The sequence below is a fragment of the Bufo gargarizans genome, chromosome 8 (genome assembly GCF_014858855.1).
Source record: "Bufo gargarizans isolate SCDJY-AF-19 chromosome 8, ASM1485885v1, whole genome shotgun sequence".
Taxonomy (NCBI): Eukaryota; Metazoa; Chordata; class Amphibia; order Anura; family Bufonidae; genus Bufo; species Bufo gargarizans.
The window spans coordinates 182142302-182161056 of record NC_058087.1 but is presented as its reverse complement, the minus strand read 5'-3'; the positions used below and the strand labels follow the sequence as shown (position 1 = coordinate 182161056).

The 18755-nt window shown below is 47.7% G+C and overlaps 1 protein-coding gene across 2 annotated transcripts in view; it reads left to right on the top strand.

The window, feature by feature from the left end:
- The window catches only part of LMF1 (lipase maturation factor 1), a 199022-nt gene that overhangs the window by 51875 nt on the left and 128392 nt on the right, over positions 1-18755 (top strand). For both annotated transcript variants that reach the window (XM_044303094.1, XM_044303095.1), the window contains exon 4: positions 1628-1776. In XM_044303094.1, coding sequence (XP_044159029.1) covers positions 1628-1776 — 149 coding nt within the window. The remainder of the gene's footprint in view (positions 1-1627; positions 1777-18755) is intronic.

Below are 18755 nucleotides of genomic sequence, written 5' to 3'. Positions count from 1 at the left end.
ACCAACACCGCAAGGTGACTTTTTGTTTGAATATGACTGCTTGTTTTGTCACTTGCCTAAAGTGTGAATAAAACACTAAACTGTTTGATCCAAAGAACTTGTTGTTGCCTCTATACTGCGTCCGCTAATCCTAGAGCGAAACCTCACACAACCAATCACAATGCAGCTTTGATTTCATATTCTGCTCTTGAAAATGAAAGCTGCGCTGTGATTGGTCACATAAATCTGCTAATCAGAGCTCGGCTTTCATTTGTACAGAGCAGCTTTATTGAAAGTAGTGCTCTGATTGGTTGCTATTGGCAGCAATAACAAGTGAGGCCTGTTAGGCTTTCTTTATGTTGGCCTTCATGATGTCAGTATAGGGGTGTCACGCTCATGACTGGGGTTACACACCCTACAAAATGCGATACGTGATAGGCGTAATGCCACGTTCTCAAGCAGAAGTGATGTACCCAAAGTAATAAGTGCCCTTGTAATACCACCCTGTGTTGCCAAAATGACAGTGTTCTTCTGTAAATAATAGTGCCATACATTCCCAGTCCAGTCATATCTGTCAAGTGCCTTCTAATGGGATCAAGCACAGTGTTCATGTAACCGTGCCTGTCACGGTGCCCCCATAATAGTGCCTGCCGAGGTACACTTATAAATTATAAGTGTACCTCGACAGGCACTATTATGGGGGCACTGTGAGATGCATTATTATAACTTATAATAATGCATCTCACAGTGCCCCCATAATAGTGCCTGCTGGGGTACACTTATATTGCCTGTCACAGTGCCCCCATAATAGTGCCTACCGAGGTACAGGTATAATAATGCCCCCATAATAGAGCCCGCCGAGGTACACTTATAATAATGCCTGTCACGGTGCCTCCATAATAGAGCCTGCCGGGGTACACTTATAATAATGTCTGTCACAGTGCCCCCATAATAGTGCCTGCCGGGGTACACTTATAATAATGCCTGTCATAATGCACACATAGTAGTGACTGATACAGTTCCCTCTATAGCAGTGCATGTCACAGTACACCCATAGTAGTGCCCCCCTCACTGCCCATATACCAGTGCCTGTTACAGTACACCCATAGTAGTGCCCTTATAGCAAATACTCTAATTTCATTGCATGCTACACTTCTCCATGTAGTAGTGCCTGCCACAGACGGCAGTACATGTCGCAGTATGCCTATAACGGGACTTGTCCATGAGCCCTAATAAAAGTGCCCCTACTCCCCCTCTGCCACTACCAATTTATCCCTGTAAATATTCTATCATTGTGCCCTCACCACTTCCAGGCATGTAGCTGGTTGGAGACTACCGCTCTATAGAGACACAGTTACACCAGGAGCTGACGACGTCGCTGGCCCTTTAAGTAAGACTGGCAGTGAATATATTTTGCAATCTCAGTCACATCAAGTATATAATGATCAGATAAGATTGTGACCCGCTAACAATCACTCCCCTTGTCCGGATCCCTTTGGCACATTATCAGTTATGGAGCGGTGATTATTAGGATTACGGAGGCAGATATTTCACATCCTGTATGAACCAAGCGTTGACGGGCGGCACGTGATGGGCACATGTCCCTACCTGTCCTCTGACCCCGTATCTTCTTATCTTCTTTCTGTAGGATGGGAGTCTCAGCTCCTGGAGACAGGATTTCTGGGTATTTTCCTCTGCCCCCTCTGGTCCCTGTCCCGTGTGCCAGAACGCACCCCCCCATCGGGCATCGTCATCTGGGCCCATCGCTGGCTTATCTTCAGGATCATGATGGGAGCGGTAAGTTGTAGTATCATATATTTGATGGGAGTCCACCTAAGAAAGGGTGAGGGGCTCAATATCATGCCTGAACCCCTTCTGCCCTGGTCAGAGAGATACGTACAGTAGGTAAATGGCATTTCCTGCCCCAAACTGTGCCTGGCCATTCAGCATCCGTTCTCTGGCCGTTTGTCTGTTTTGTATGACCGTTTTGCATCAGTTTTTCATTTTTTCATGGCCGCTAAATGATTTTCCTTTCCTTTTTTTTTTTTTTTTTTTAAATGAGCATCCCAATCCCTGTAGTGCCCTCAGTAAACCCCCACAGTGCCCCCCAGTTTCTCTAATGGTTCCCCTGTAGTGCTATGTGTCTATAATGACCACTTATTGTAGCCCCAGTATATATGTCTCCCCATAGTACCCCCCTGTATATAAAATACCACCCAGTACTGCCCCCTGTATTTAAAATGCCACCCAGTACTGCTTCCTGTATCTAAAATACCTCCCAGTAGTGCCACCTTGTATATAAAATAACCCCCTCTAGTGCCCCCAGTTTCTCTAATGCCCCATAGTAACCCCTCTATATAAAATACCACCTAATTGTGCCCCTGTATAAAATATACCCCAAGTAGTGCCACCCTGTATGTAAAATGCCCCCCACAGTAACCTCTGTGTATAAAATACCACCCAGTAGTGCCACTTTGTATAGAAAATGCCCCCCCCCCCCGTATGCTTCCCATAGAGGCTCCTGTATATAAAATACCACCTAATAGTGCCTCTGTATAAAAAATACCCCCCCGTAGTGCCACTCTGTATATAAAATGCCCCCAGTATCTATAATGGCCTCCCATAGTGCCCACAGTTTCTCTAATGTCCCCCCATAGTACCCCCTGTATATAAAATACCACCCAATAGTGCAACCTTGTATATAAAATGCTCCCCCCAGTGTCCCCAGTATCTATAATGACCTCCCATAGTGGCACCAATTATACTGGTTAGCATCATGACATCATGACACTGAGAATGTAAGGTCCTTCCGCTTCTCTCCAGTGCAGACTGGTTGTCAGAGCGTTCAAGTGGATGAAGGTTTTTTTTTTGTTCACCCCCGAAAGGCACTTTAACCCTTTTTTAATGCCCGATAGCTGGGTGCACTCTTGTCTATACACTCGTTAAAAACAGGCCCATTGATTTCAATGGGGTCTGTCTGGCCGCTATTCACTGACCGTTAAAGAAAACTGCCCCCATAGGCTTTGATTGGTTTGTAAAAACGGCCACGTGATTTGTAAATGTAACCTTAAGAAATCTGTAACCAATACCTTGTATCCATAGACATTAGCTAATTGGCAGTGGAAAGAACTGAGCGTGGGATGAGCGGCGCAATGGGTATCTGCAGCTGCTTATCCCTGCCCGATACTTAGCTGTTCAGCCTCATTTCACAGTACCTGTCTACAACCGTCCTTCTGTCCAGATCTTCCCATTTACAGGGGTACTCCCCTTTTATAAAGTGATGCATATTGGTCACTTTCTGATTGGGACCCAAACCGATCCTGTAGTGTTTTCCTGGACCCCCCCGACCACCTGCTGTACTGTGATCGGCTGCAGCGGTCACAGAAGCGCTCAGCAGCGGGTCACCATTGCAGAGTGACGGTGCGTGAGGATTTAAAGGTGAGTTGTTGTTTAGTATTTTTTTTTTTACGAAGCCCTCTGCCAAATTTTAACAAACCTCAGGGTTCCCCTTTAAAGCACAGGCAAGGATTGTGGGTAATGATATAAGTCTTTAGGTTCACCTGACATGAGCAGTCATTGTGGCAGTGCTTGGCAGGGGGACAGCCTCCGCACTCAGCCCGTATCTCAGGCGTCTAGCGCTTGTAATCCCACATGTTGTCCGTACGTGTTTTCACAAGATAAGAGGAGATTACCTTCCAGCATAATAAAATGGTGGAATACTGAGGGTTTGTCCTCGGCTGCTTTCTTTGGCTCGGGCTGGGGGCGTTATCTCGCTCTGCTGCTCCGGTATCAGGGCGCACAGATGTGTAATCCTATAACTTTTCTATAGGTGTAAAAGCGAAGGTTGTAAAATGTGGCATTAAAGAGAAGCAGGGATCGCAACGCAAACAGAAGGCTCCGCGCAGAACAAAGAGCCCACCAGTGCCCCTTATAGCGTGATTGACAGCTCGTCCGCCATACTCGTCTCCAGAAGTGGGAGGACATAGTAACCCTTTATGGGACCTTCAGAAGAGGTTTAGAAATCGGCAACGTTAGCTCGGCTCAGTCATCCTATATGTAAGGGTCATTTTCTGCATCAGTGACACAGAAAAGGGACACCCAGCTGCCAAATAAATAACTGACATACAGTGCCAAATAATACCGCAATACAGTGCCTAAATTATACCTCCGTGCAGTCTGTAAATAACACTACTATACAGTGCTCATATAACACTGCCATGTATGTCCCACGCTGTTCAGTGATGGCGCCATACAATGCCCAGATAACTCCCATTATGCTGCACACATAATCTGTGTAATGTTGCCATGTAGAACTAGACCCACGTAATAGCAGTAATCAAATAAACGCTTCAAAAGCCCACGTGATACTACCCTATAGTGCCAAAATAATATGCAATATTCAAATAATACACCCTTAAAGCGCTGCCTTCTCTTCAAAGACCGGGGGTGCTGGGAGTCCGATCTGATATTGATGACCTACCCTGAGGGATAGTATTCTAGTAATAATCTCTCATAGAGCCCACATAATACCACCATATGGTACCCAAATAACATGCAGTATTCTAGTAAAACCCTCAAAGAGCCCACATAATACCACCATATGGTACCCAAATAACATGCAGTATTCTCGTAAAACTCTCAGAGCCCACATAATACCACCATATGGTACCCAAATAACATGCAGTATTCTAGTAAAACTCTCATAGAGCCCACATAATACCACCATATGGTACCCAAATAACATGCAGTATTCTAGTAAAACTCTCATAGAGCCCACATAATACCACCATATGGTACCCAAATAACATGCAGTATTCTAGTAAAACTCTCATAGAGCCCACATAATACCACCATATGGTACCCAAATAACATGCAGTATTCTAGTGAAACTCTCATAGAGCCCACATAATACCACCATATGGTACCCAAATAACATGCAGTATTCTAGTAAAACTCTCATAGAGCCCACATAATACCACCATATAGTACCCAAATAGCATGCAGTATTCTAGTAATAATCTCTCATAGGGCCTTCAAAATACCACCATATAGTACCCAAATAGTATGCAAGATTCTAGTAATAATCTCTCATAGGGCCCACATAATACTGCCATATAGTGCCCAAATCATGTGCAGTATTTAAGTGTTAATCCCTTAAGCATAATACTGCCATAAAATACAGATTAAATTAACCATTTGCACACATGGATCTCCTGTCCTCGGGTACCCGCTAGATTTGGGGGCCCCTGGAAGTTTCTCAGTTTGCCGCTGCCTGGAGATCTTTTCAGCCATTGTATTGTCCAGGCCGGCGGCGGGGGCAGACCACTTCTCGTATCTCTACAAGTCACACATGACATGCATTACTCTAGAAAAGCTGGGTGACAACTCCTGTGGGAGCAGTAATGGCGGCCATACTGGCTGTTTCACATTAGTGCCTTGAAGCTGCAGGCCGGGGCCCTGGTGTCAGTGTGCACTGAGCCCCCGATGACAGGTTTGTGCGATGACGTTGATGAGCGAGGGATGGGAAGAGCATTAACAGGCTGCATAATCCCCACGATTAGGGGCTTGTGATTGATGGCTGCGCTGTCACCATGAGCCCGAACACTTGCAGGTTTCCTTCTCGGAGGGGATAATGATCCTGACAGGCGCTGTAAAGTCTGCCTGATGCGTGAAAGCAAAGTTTCCTTCCAGGCTGGAGCGCACCTGTCGGGGGGCAGAGGTTTTATGATTTGTGCCCAGCACCAGCTGAGGGGCTGACACATGGACTGCGAGGTCTGCCCCCCTGACCAGGGGCGGCCGCCCTCAGGAAACTACGTTACATAACGGGGGGCACATCGCTGGGGACACGTTTTATCAAAGGTGGGATCACCCTACTATTATGTTCTTATAATCAACCTCAATAGTGGGAGTCCACCATGGGCCGTACCCCCTCTAATGTTCCCTGCCCAAAATCCACTGCCTTCCCTTATAATACACACCTCAGCTGCTGCAGAACCTCATACTACACACCTCAGCTGCTGCGGAACCTCATACTGCACATCTCAGCTGCTGCAGAACCTCATAATACACACCTCAGCTGCTGCACAACCTCATCATACACACCTCAACTGCTGCACAACCTCATAGTACACACCTCAGCTGCTGCAGAACCTCATAATACACACCTCAGCTGCTGCACAACCTCATCATACACACCTCAACTGCTGCACAACCTCATACTACACACCTCAGCTGCTGCGGAACCTCATACTACACATCTCAGCTGCTGCAGAACCTCATAATACACACCTCAGCTGCTGCACAACCTCATCATACACACCTCAGCTGCTGCACAACCTCATAGTACACACCTCAGCTGCTGCACAACCTCATAGTACACACCTCAGCTGCTGCACAACCTCATAGTACACACCTCAGCTGCTGCACAACCTCATAGTACACACCTCAGCTGCTGCACAACCTCATAGTACACACCTCAGCTGCTGCACAACCTCATAGTACACACCTCAGCTGCTGCACAACCTCATAGTACACACCTCAGCTGCTGCACAACCTCATAGTACACACCTCAGCTGCTGCACAACCTCATAGTACACACCTCAGCTGCTGCACAACCTCATAGTACACACCTCAGCTGCTGCACAACCTCATAGTACACACCTCAGCTGCTGCACAACCTCATAGTACACACCTCAGCTGCTGCACAACCTCATAGTACACACCTCAGCTGCTGCACAACCTCATAGTACACACCTCAGCTGCTGCACAACCTCATAGTACACACCTCAGCTGCTGCACAACCTCATAGTACACACCTCAGCTGCTGCACAACCTCATAGTACACACCTCAGCTGCTGCACAACCTCATAGTACACACCTCAGCTGCTGCACAACCTCATAGTACACACCTCAGCTGCTGCACAACCTCATAGTACACACCTCAGCTGCTGCACAACCTCATAGTACACACCTCAGCTGCTGCACAACCTCATAGTACACACCTCAGCTGCTGCACAACCTCATAGTACACACCTCAGCTGCTGCACAACCTCATAGTACACACCTCAGCTGCTGCACAACCTCATAGTACACACCTCAGCTGCTGCACAACCTCATAGTACACACCTCAGCTGCTGCACAACCTCATAGTACACACCTCAGCTGCTGCACAACCTCATAGTACACACCTCAGCTGCTGCACAACCTCATAGTACACACCTCAGCTGCTGCACAACCTCATAGTACACACCTCAGCTGCTGCACAACCTCATAGTACACACCTCAGCTGCTGCACAACCTCATAGTACACACCTCAGCTGCTGCACAACCTCATAGTACACACCTCAGCTGCTGCACAACCTCATAGTACACACCTCAGCTGCTGCACAACCTCATAGTACACACCTCAGCTGCTGCAGAACCTCATAGTACACACCTCAGCTGCTGCAGAACCTCATAGTACACACCTCAGCTGCTGCAGAACCTCATAGTACACACCTCAGCTGCTGCAGAACCTCATAGTACACACCTCAGCTGCTGCAGAACCTCATAGTACACACCTCAGCTGCTGCAGAACCTCATAATGCAAAACCCCTTTGAGAACAGAAGTGGCGGTTTTATCTTGATCAATCAGTGATTGACATAAACCTCCATCTTATGCCATCTCCTGCAGATGTTTAGAGTGCATGCCCCAGCTGCTGCAGAACTTCTTTGAGAAGAGAGGAGCAGCTGTATTTCTACTAGTGATGGGCATGAAGCTTCTTGTAAGAGGTTCTGCAGCAGCTGGAGGATGAATTACTAGACATAATGTTCCCCCTCCTGTAAATCATAAAAAGGCAGCATGGAGTTCCTTGACCTGTCACCTCATGACCTATGGAAGCTGTATTGGCGGCCATATTGAATGTCACCCATCTTTCCCAGAATCAGATAGAACTCACAACCGTCTTGAGGCCGACTCCAGGATTACTGGGAATTCTTGGCTGGAAATGCTTTTTAAGGCAAAGTTTCTCTGATTATTTCTGTTTTTTGCAGCAATCCTGGGCTAACCTCATCCAGACCTCAACCCCCCATCATCACGTCATCACTTTATTTTTATTTCACAAATTTTTAGAAGTTCTCCAAATTTTGCATAGTTTCTGTAGCGTTGTGCTGGATCTGACTTGTCACTTGCGCCCAGTTCAGCTCCTGAACGGTTAAAGCCCTGTGCACACAGCAGGGGGATTAGCACAGGATGCAGAGGGGCGCAGCAGCCACCGCACAGGGCACAGGGCTTACCGAGGGGTGAGCAGGTCACCGCTCAGGGTGTGAGGGGAGCCCGGCCCTGATTGACAGCAGCAGAGCCAGCAGCAGGTTGCAAATTGTCAGGGAAATGGAGGGAAGAGGGTGAATTACGAGGCCTGACTGCATTAACCCCCTGGGCTTCCTTCCCCACCATTACAATATGTATAGTGCATTATTACTGTAAAGCTCTGGTCTCCAGCTGTTGCAAAACTACAACTCCCAGCAGGCCCCTTCCTTGCAGGGTTGTGCAGGTAGAGTATCGGTATAGTACACTGCAGTGATCTCCAACCTGCGGCTCTAGGCCTCTTGCAGGACTACAACTTCCAGCATATTACTGCTATAAAAAACTTGAGTCAACCAATAAAACAAGTCTGTGTTCACACACAAGGACATTGAGGCGCAGACCGTCCTCAACCTCCCCCTGAAGCTGTGGCCCAGATTTACTCCTGTGTCTGCGCCAAATAATGGCACACCTACGGTTTCTACACCTTTTTTTCCGACGAGACAAGTGAATCGATTTATTTTGTACGTATCGATTAGTTTCATCAAGTGGGAGTTCCGCACCTGCGACAGGGTGTCCCCAAAGCTGAGGACACCCCCCCACCCCTTGATTGACATCTGGGCCAACCCTGACAATCTTGCGCCCGAGACAGAGGCTCGGCTTCTGGAAGCGGTGCAGCGACTGTTTATACGCCGCTACCTGGAAGTGTATCTGCGCAGGGGCAGTCACTGCTCCAGTGGTGAAAGCAGAACCTCTGCGCTTCCGCTGCCGCTTGGGGCAGCAGCACAGGCGCGAGATTGGCAGGGCCGGTCTGGATGTCAATTAAAGGGGGGGAGGTGTCCTCAGTTTGGGGGGACACTCCATCACAGATGCGGAACTCTGCTTGATGAGACTAATTAATACTTACAAATAGATTGGCTCATCTCTAGGGTGGGGCTTCACAGGAAAGGGGAAGGGCCTAAGATGCGCCAATATGGCGCCACAATTCTGGGGTAAAAATCAGTCTCAAAGTAAGCCAGCCAAAAGTTGTGCTAAAGTCAGTGGAAAGTGTCTATCCCTGCACCAGATTTATCATCCAGTCTGAGCCCCTGTGATAGATCTGGAGCCGAAGATTACGCCATCTACAGGATTAGTCAATCTGGGCCTATGTGCTTGCAATTTTGCTGTACTCAATACAGCCCCCTACAGGCCAGTACCATAGTGCATGGGTGTTTCAAGTGTTTGACACATGGCTGCTCCCTGCTGTGTCAGGTTAGCACCTCTGCTTCTTCCTCACACCTTGTTCTCCCATACTCGTCTGTACAGGGGAGGCTTGTATCTGCATGCTACGTCCAGATATGACAGTAAATCACCCGACTTCCCCCAGTCTAAAGCTGTCAGGGATGCTGAATACTCTCCTGAGCGACTACAAGTCGTTAGACCTATTCCCTTACCCTACACTACCTATTGGCCCGATTACTGTAGCTGCCAGAGATTTTAAGGGTTAAAGGAGTCTGTCAGGAGTTTTGACCCTGCTAAACTGCTGACAGCACTAGGTAAAGGCTGGGAAGAGCACAAACATACCATTCGTTTTATCATCAGGAGTATTTAGAATATGAAGTTTTATTCTGACTGTTTCTGCTCCTGCAATAGCCCAGGAGGCGGAGTTTCACTGTGAAGTGCTGTCTGCATTGAGCTGCTTCACAGCCCCTCCCCTCTGCTCTGAGTGACAGCTGTAGTGGTCTCCTGATTGGATGCTACAGCTGTCACTCAACGCAGAAGGGAGGGGCTATGAAGCAGCTCAACGCCTCCTGGACACTTACAGGATCAGAACTTGGCAGAATAAAACTTCATATTCAAACTACTCCTGATGATAAAAGATCCATAAAAAGTATGTTTGTACTCATCTGTACCTAGTGCTATCAGCAGTTTAGCTCAGTCAGAACTGCTGACAGCCCCGTTCACATGCAACTCTGAATTCCTGTTTTATCTGAAAATACATTGTATTATTTTTCATCCAATGGAAACAGTCAGCAAGCAAGTTGTTTTTCATGCTAGATTACACCTAAAGGTTCGTGGTTTAAAGACAATGCTTCCCAGAATGGAATTCTCCATATCCAGTTCTGTTTGGACCACTGAACAAGCAGGGGATGATGTAAGATTTCAGCTGCAGGATTGCTCCTCCTACAAACTGGAGTGATCCGCAAATGACCCCATAGGGCTACAGTGGATTTCATAATCCAGGTGCAGTTTTTGGCAGCCTGTACTCTGTCCATACATCCAGGGTGGGGGGGCAGCAATGTCTGAGTTGCATTAAGGAATTGTTACTTATGCGATTCCCTGGTATAATTGCCTCCAGGACCATCCCCTGCCCCCGCTGCCAGGCACTGCAAGGGTCAAGCCCATGCACAGATTTCCCTCTTTTATATTTTACCGTAACCGACTCAGAAAAGAGTACGAAAAATAACAGGATGCGATGGTAAACCTCAGACCGCAGGATAAATCTTATCTGTGACTGGCAGCGGCACGACGCCTCCCTGCCCATCTCATTGGCTCGCCCTGCATCTGATTTCCTTGCGGTTTATTTGCTGTGGTTTCTCTTTTTTTTTTCCTCCCATTTCTGGGCCAAAAGCATTATTTTTTTGCAAAGCCATCCTCCTTTCACAAAGTATTTCCTCATTTTTAACTGCAGGCGCTGCCAGCCACGACATACGTGGGTCCATGCCCTCAACTGGAGTCAGCTAAGCAGAAACGGGGGTAAAAAGGCTCAAAAATACCAGCTTGCATCTTTCGCTACATGGCGAATTGTGCGGTGCAATGTTTCAGTAGGGGTGCAGTGCGAAATACTGCCATGTGACAGTTGCAAAAAATCTCATTGGCTTTAGTGGAAGTCTCGCTCGACTCGCCTGCAACTTGGCTTTGTTACCACAGCCAAAAACACAGTTCTAAAACAGTCTAGCGACGGCGAGGTGCAGAAAAGTCGCACAGTCTAGCGTAACTTTGAGTCCGGCGACACATCGCCCTACCCTAGGCTCTACTGAAATTCCACTGTCTTACCTGAAGGTATGGCAGGAACCTGACAACTGCCTGCACACAGAGGGGGAGGGGGGACCATATCTGGTCATGAGATAGTTAATCATCCCAGATCCCATTCATTTCAATGGGGCCACAAAAGAAGCGGACAGCACTCGGCCGCAGTCTGTTCCGCGGCCCCACAAAAATAAAAAAATAGAACATGTCCAGTTCTTGTCCGTTTTGCGGACACGGATTGGACATTTCTAGAGGATTGTGAAAAAAAAAATTTCATCATGCACACGGCCGGAATCGGCGATTTGTGGACAGCAAAACGGAGCGGCCCTGTGCATGAGTCTGTCAAGCCGTGGCCGCAGGAATGGAGTGAAGGAGACCCCGTCCGTTCCCACGACTTACATGGATCCGCCGGTCCGAATGAACCCAGCTTCTGCCTCCGCCACAGTTCCTTCTTAACGTTTCGAGCACCGTATGCATTTGGTCTATTAACACCCCTTGTTAGGGTAAGCAAAATTCCAGAATTTGGAAATTTTTGCTTTCTGCTCTTTTGGGCTGTCCCCAGGTGGGCCGGTTGACTTCACCCTACCAAGTCGGGTCTGTGGATCCCACAGTCGCCGTCATCACGTCCTCTCCGCTCGTCTTCTCTACCCTGAGATGAAGCGCTCTCATACTAATTGGCTTTATTACATTAGCGGGGGTGGAAGAAAAGAAAGACCGCTTTCATGTGCTGCTCTGTAATTATTCATACAGGGCAATCGGGGCTTCATGGGAATTTTTTTGGGGAAAGTGGTGTCTACAATGCGGCAACCCTTGACCCCTTCCCGGCTGCGCTCCCCCCCCCCCCCCCTTGTTTCTCCTCCAAGGGTCTCATATTTGACTCTCTCTTTTCTGTGATCCTCGTTCATCTTTCTGCAAGTTGCCTTTGGCTCTTCTTCTCACAGTAACACTGAGACTTTTTCTCTGCAACGTGGGCTGATTGCCTGGTAGGAACGTAGAAGATTGACCGCCCCATCCGTCTAGTCCGCGCTGATGTTCTCCTCCTCCATATGGACTGTAGATTGGAAGAATCTCTCTGAGCCGGCTCTTCAAAGGGAATGGCTCCTGAATGTATAGTTGAAAGGGTTTTCCGAAAAGCCAAAAGCCTTTGAACCCCTAATAGGATCGTTAGTATTAAAGAGGCTCTCCGGGATTTACCTATTCATGGCCATATTGACAGGTCATCCATATGAGATCTGCAGGGGCCCGACACCACCGCCGATCAGCTCTTCGAAGAGGCCATGGCGCTGCACGAACACTTAGGCGTCTTCCTAGGCCATATGATGTCGCGTTGACCGGTCGCATATCTTAGATGCAGCTCAATTCCATTCAAGTGAATGGGGCTACTATGCAATGGACAGAGCTGTGCATGGGAAGCTCTGAGGAGGCCCCTACGCTTCCTAAAACAGCTGATCGGGGGGCAGACCACCGCTAATCTCATATGGATGACCTATCCAGAGCATTGGTCGTCAATGCTAAAATCACGGAAACCCCCCTTTAATATTCTTCCTATCCTCTGCCGCCGCCAGCCTTGACCCATCTCATCGGTTGTGTCAACCATAGTGACGCGGTGTCACGAGACTGCTTAGACAGACTGGTTGCTACGGAGGCAATCCCTAGCAACCAGATTGTCAGACAGCTAAACTGGCGCTGCTGGTAGAGCATGGAAGTAGCTGCTTGGCGACAGCCACAAGCTGCACTATTAACCCCTTAGTGACCAGCCTGTTTCGGGCCTTACTGACCAAGTGTTTTTCTTTCTTTTTTCATCATCCCGTTCCTAGAGCTATAACTTTTTTTTTTTTTTCCATCTATATAGCTTTATGAGGTCTAACATTGACCTGCTGGATATTACTGAAGACTTGTCTGGGGCCTACATCAGACCCCAGGCAGCCTTCACACACCGACACCCCGCGACCGCATTTGCAGGATGCCAATGGGAGACAGAGGGAGTGCTCCCTCCCTCTGTCAACATTTTACATGCGGCGTGCCCCATTGCCCGCGGCATGTAAAGTGTTAAACAGCCCGGATTGGCATTCCTGCCGGTCCGGTCTGTTAGAGCAGGGGCGCGGCTCTCTTGTGAGAGCCGGGTCCCTGCTGCACAGGGGACCCGTACATCGCTTAGACTGGGGCGCCTAAGGCTCCTTAGTGACCATATATGGGTGGTCACTAATGGGTTAATCTGATTTTTCGACTAAACTTAGTCAACAAATCTGATTAATAGTGCTAAGTTTAGTCGAAAAATCTGATTAATAGTGCTAAGTTTAGCACTACTAATCAGATTTTTCAACTAAACTTAGAAAGAGAGCCACCTTAAGGGTCCATTCACACGTCCGTAAGTGTTTTGCGGATCCGCAAAACACGGACGCCTGCAATGTGCGATCCGCAATTTGCGGACCGCACATCACAGACACTATAATAGAAAATGGAAATTCACTGATTAACCAGGCACAATGCCTTGTAGGACTCACTCAGCTGAATGTAATGATACCTTTCACTTAGTGATCTGTACTTTTAATCCATATGCAAATAAGCAGTTAAAGGGGTTTTCCAAAATTTTTATACTGATGACCTATCCTCAGTATAGGTCATCAGCATCGTATTGGTGGGGGTCCGACACCCGGGACCCCTACCGATCAGCTGTTTTGAGAAGGCACCAGCGCTCCTGTGAACGCCGCGGCCTTCTCTCCGCTTTTCCTGGCCCTAGTGACAACACGTTCATCGTTCACGTGGCCTAGGAACACAGCACAGCTCTATTCAAGTGAATGTGGCTGAGTGCAATACCAAGCACAGCCACTATACAATAGACGGCGCTGTGCTTGGTGAGCTGAGAGAAGGCCGCGGTGCTCACAGGAGAGCGCCGGTGCCTTCTCAAAACAGCTGATTGGCGGGGGTCCCGGGTGTTGGACCCCCTCTGATCAAATGCTGATGACCTATCCAGAGGTAATCCTGCAAAACCCTTTTAAGTGCACCGGGGGTGGGCCCAAGCCACTCTGTGCACCATTTCTCCTACAACTTCCTCTGCCAGATCCTCCTCCTTGATGGATCGGGCCAGGAGAGATGACTATGCAGGAAACCGACCCTGTCAATCAGGGAGTGGCTGGCAGAGGAAGCAGGAGGAGCAAGGGTGCACAGAGTGGCTTGGGTCCGCCCTTGGTGCACCGAACTACTCATTTACATATGGATTAAAAGCACTTTTTGTCCAGAATGAAGCAATGGATCATTAGTCTCACAAGACACTGTGCCTGGTGTGCCAGTGAACTCCTGGTGACCGGGCCCTTTAATACCACAGCCTGCACACTTGTGTTTCGGCTAGCTATCAGTTAATAATACGGAGCCGGATCATTTAGAGAGATGAAGTCGATCGGTCAGATGCACGCCATGTTACGCTTCAGAGCACCTTGACGCCAGCTCGAGAGCGCTGCTGGCACATGGGCTTCTTCCCCGTTTACAGGAGGAATAAGGCTCACTTTGTTTGGGGATCTTGACTTAATCTCCGTCGTGTTTGTTCTTCCAACAATAATAAACAGCGAGAACCAAAGGACCAAAACCTCAGCAGCAATAGGCTCCAAGGAGCGTGTCACCCTGTGAGGAGTTTAACACTTTCACTAGATCCTACTGCCTCCTGTGTTTTTGGTGTTTTGGAGTTTTTACTGCTAATGTGTGAATTAATTAACATCCCCCCCCCCCATGGGCGAGCAGTGAGGAAACTTCCTCTGCTTTTACCTTGGCTTCTTTTCTTGGCGTCTATGTTGCCTTTGAAAGCTTTGTGTCCTGCCATTCCCTATGTCTTGCTCTGAGTGTTGTGGTCCACTAAGACTCTTACTGGGTATGTCATTCTTTAAAAAACATCTTATGTATAGACTGAATCTACATAAAAAGTTGATTCACTGATCCTGAGTTACATCCTGCATTATACTCCAGAGCTGCACTCACTATTCTGCTGGTGGAGTCACTGTGTACATACATTACTTATCCTGTACTGATCCTGAGTTACATCCTGTATTATACTCCAGAGCTGCACTCACTATTCTGCTGGTGGAGTCACTGTGCACATACATTACATTACTTATCCTGTACTGATCCTGAGTTACATCCTGTATTATACTCCAGAGCTACACTCACTATTCTGCTGGTGGAGTCACTGTGTACATACATTACTTATCCTGTACTGATCCTGAGTTACATCCTGTATTATACTCCAGAGCTGCACTCACTATTCTGCTGGTGTAGTCACTGTGTACATACATTACATTACTTATCCTGTACTGATCCTGAGTTACATTCTGTATTATACTCCAGAGCTGCACTCACTATTCTGCTGGTGTAGTCACTATGTACATACATTACTTATCCTGTACTGATCCTGAGTTACATCCTGTATTATACTCCAGAGCTGCACTCACTTTTCTGCTGGTGCAGTCACTGTGTACATACATTACATTACTTATCCTGTACTGATCCTGAGTTACATCCTGTATTATACTCCAGAGCTGCACTCCACTATTCTGCTGGTGGAGTCGCTGTGTACATACATTACATTACTTATCCTGTACTGATCCTGAGTTACATCCTGTATTATACTCCAGAGCTGCTCTCACTATTCTGCTGGTGCAGTCACTGTGTACATACATTACTTATCCTGTACTGATCCTGAGTTACATCCTGTATTATACCCCAGAGCTGCACTCACTATTCTGCTGGTGCAGTCACTGTGTACATACATTACATTACTTATCCTGTACTGATCCTGAGTTACATCCTGTATTATACTCCAGAGCTGCACTCACTATTCTGCTGGTGTAGTCACTGTGTACATACATTACATTACTTATCCTGTACTGATCCTGAGTTACATTCTGTATTATACTCCAGAGCTGCACTCACTATTCTGCTGGTGTAGTCACTATGTACATAAATTACTTATCCTGTACTGATCCTGAGTTACATCCTGTATTATACTCCAGAGCTGCACTCACTATTCTGCTGGTGCAGTCACTGTGTACATACATTACATTACTTATCCTGTACTGATCCTGAGTTACATCCTGTATTATACTCCAGAGCTGCACTCACTATTCTGCTGGTTAGTATTACCTGAGATAAGCAGTGTTTGTTGTGTCTAGTAGACGCTTATCTCATTCTCCATTCAAATAACCTCATTTACACAAGATATTGGGACGGATACGTGTCGGCTCCAGGGCCCGGAGGGGGAGGGGGTGATCAACGTTATCCTTTAATCGTCTTTTTCGGTCTGTCATGATTTGAGGAATTTCAGGACGCCACAAGGAATGACCCTGCAAAGCTTAATCTTTATAATATGGAGGGATTAAAAATGAAAAAGAATGTAGAATATCTTCCTAGAGCTGCGCCCACAGAGCTGACACTCTGATGCAAGGTCCTGACGCCGGGGGCAGTATCTGGCGATCCCTGCCGCTTTCCCAAGCCTATGTCAATGGAATATTTACAGGCGTAGCTGTGGGTCATCTAACTTCTCTGGTCTTCTCCGTCTCCATTGGCTTGTCCGTGCCATCTCACCCCCTCCCCATCCAAATTCACTTTGGGCTAAGAAGGCCTGAAAGCCGGCTTTGTTCCCTCGACACCGCCGAGAAAAAAAAAATCCATGGAAAATCTGACATCTGCATTGTGGAGAAGAAATCAATAGATTAGGAGAATCTGGTCGTCCCCCACTTGTGAAGGAATGCCGTCCGCTCTCCTCTCCGCTCACAGCGCCACTGACATTTTAATTATGTCGCGTTTTGCTTGTGTTGGGAAACAAAGTGCACAATCGGTTTAGCAGATTTGCAGTTTTCTTTAAAGGAACGGTGGGAAAAATATTAAGTGGGGGGCGGCGGCGGGGTATGAAGGATGAACGGTGTTGCTTCGCTCTTTGGGGCTGGAGATTGCATTGTGCAGAGTATCGTGGGTGTCCTGTCTGGCGGTGGTATTTATAGCGGCTGGCCCACCACTTAGGGGGTTATAGTGATTTAAAGGGGTTCTCCAGACTCTGAGGTTGATCATTCAGAGAAGATCTGTGGGTACACCGCAACAGAGACCAGTAGATCTAGGCTGAGAGACGCAGTGGTCTTCAGCTGTTGTGTAACTACAACTCCCAGCATGTTCAATATAGACACAGTTCTCTGATCCATTGGAATCTGCAGTTCTGGCTCATAGAATAGGATCCGGAGCAGAAGCCCCCCCCCCCCCCCCCCCCTTCTCCAGGTTATGCCCATGCAGGTCGTGATGGGGTAGTGCATGGCATAGGGATTTTCTCTTTGGTGTCATGCTCCGCCCCTCAGTCTCTGCCCTCAGTACCAGTTTTGCCTGGAGTGTTGGTTTAAAGGGCATCTGTCAGCAGTTTTGCACCTATGACACTGGCTGACCTGTTACATGTGCACTTGGCAGCTAAAGACATCTGTGTTGGTCCCATGTTCATATGTGCCCGCATTGCTGAGAAAAATGATGATTTATAATATGTAAATGAGCCTCTAGGAGCAATGGGGGCGTTGCCGTTACACCTAGAGGCTCTGCTCTCTCTGCAACTGCCGCTCCCTCTGCACTTTGCTCGACAGGTGAAAACGTTATCACACCTATCGGGCCCTGTTAAAGTGCAGATCACATGGCAGTTGCAGAGAGTTGAGCTTCTAGGTGTAATGGTAACGCCCCCATTGCTCCTAGAGGCTCATTTACATATTATAAAACATCATTTTTCTCAGCAATGCGGGCACATATGAACATGGGACCAACACAGATGTCTTCAGCTGCCAAGAGCACATGTAACAGGTCAGCCAGTGTCATAGGTGCAAAACTGCTGACAGATGCCCTTTCAAATAATTTGAGCTTCATGTTCACTCCATTTTCAACATCTCTGTTTGCTGTCAATAAATGGGAATATTCTTGGTTAAATCACTACTATCCAGTCTAGACAATCCTCTGTGAGCGAAACGCAGCAGCACAGATCGCGCCCGTAGCCTGATAGTTTGTCACAATGTATCAGTCCGGAGTGCAGGCTGTTTAGCTCACTGAGTATTGTCTAAACTGGACACAATTGAAACAAACCCTCAGCTGTGAAAAGTATTAGGTCTGTACTGGGTTTCAGCCTCTAGATGTAACAGATATTTCTGCTCACGGACAACAAGCGGAGATCTTGAAACGGCGAGGAACTGAGACGCAAAGTCTATCCGAATATTTGTGGAGTATGTTTAGTTTTTAGGATTTTGAGCTCAGTTACAGGTGGTTTGTGGCTGCAGATGTCTGGAGGGGGCAATCGTATCGGGGGTTGAGGGTCTTGGGAATGTTGGACGACTGCAAACTTTTTAATTCAGTCCAGGTCCTCCTGTGAGGGTGCCTGGTGCCTCGGCGCAGTCTGACCACGCTGGGAATGAGCTCCCTGGTGGGAACCTCTGCCAGAGGCTCAGCAGCAGATACTTCATAAATTGGGTTAGAGATGGGG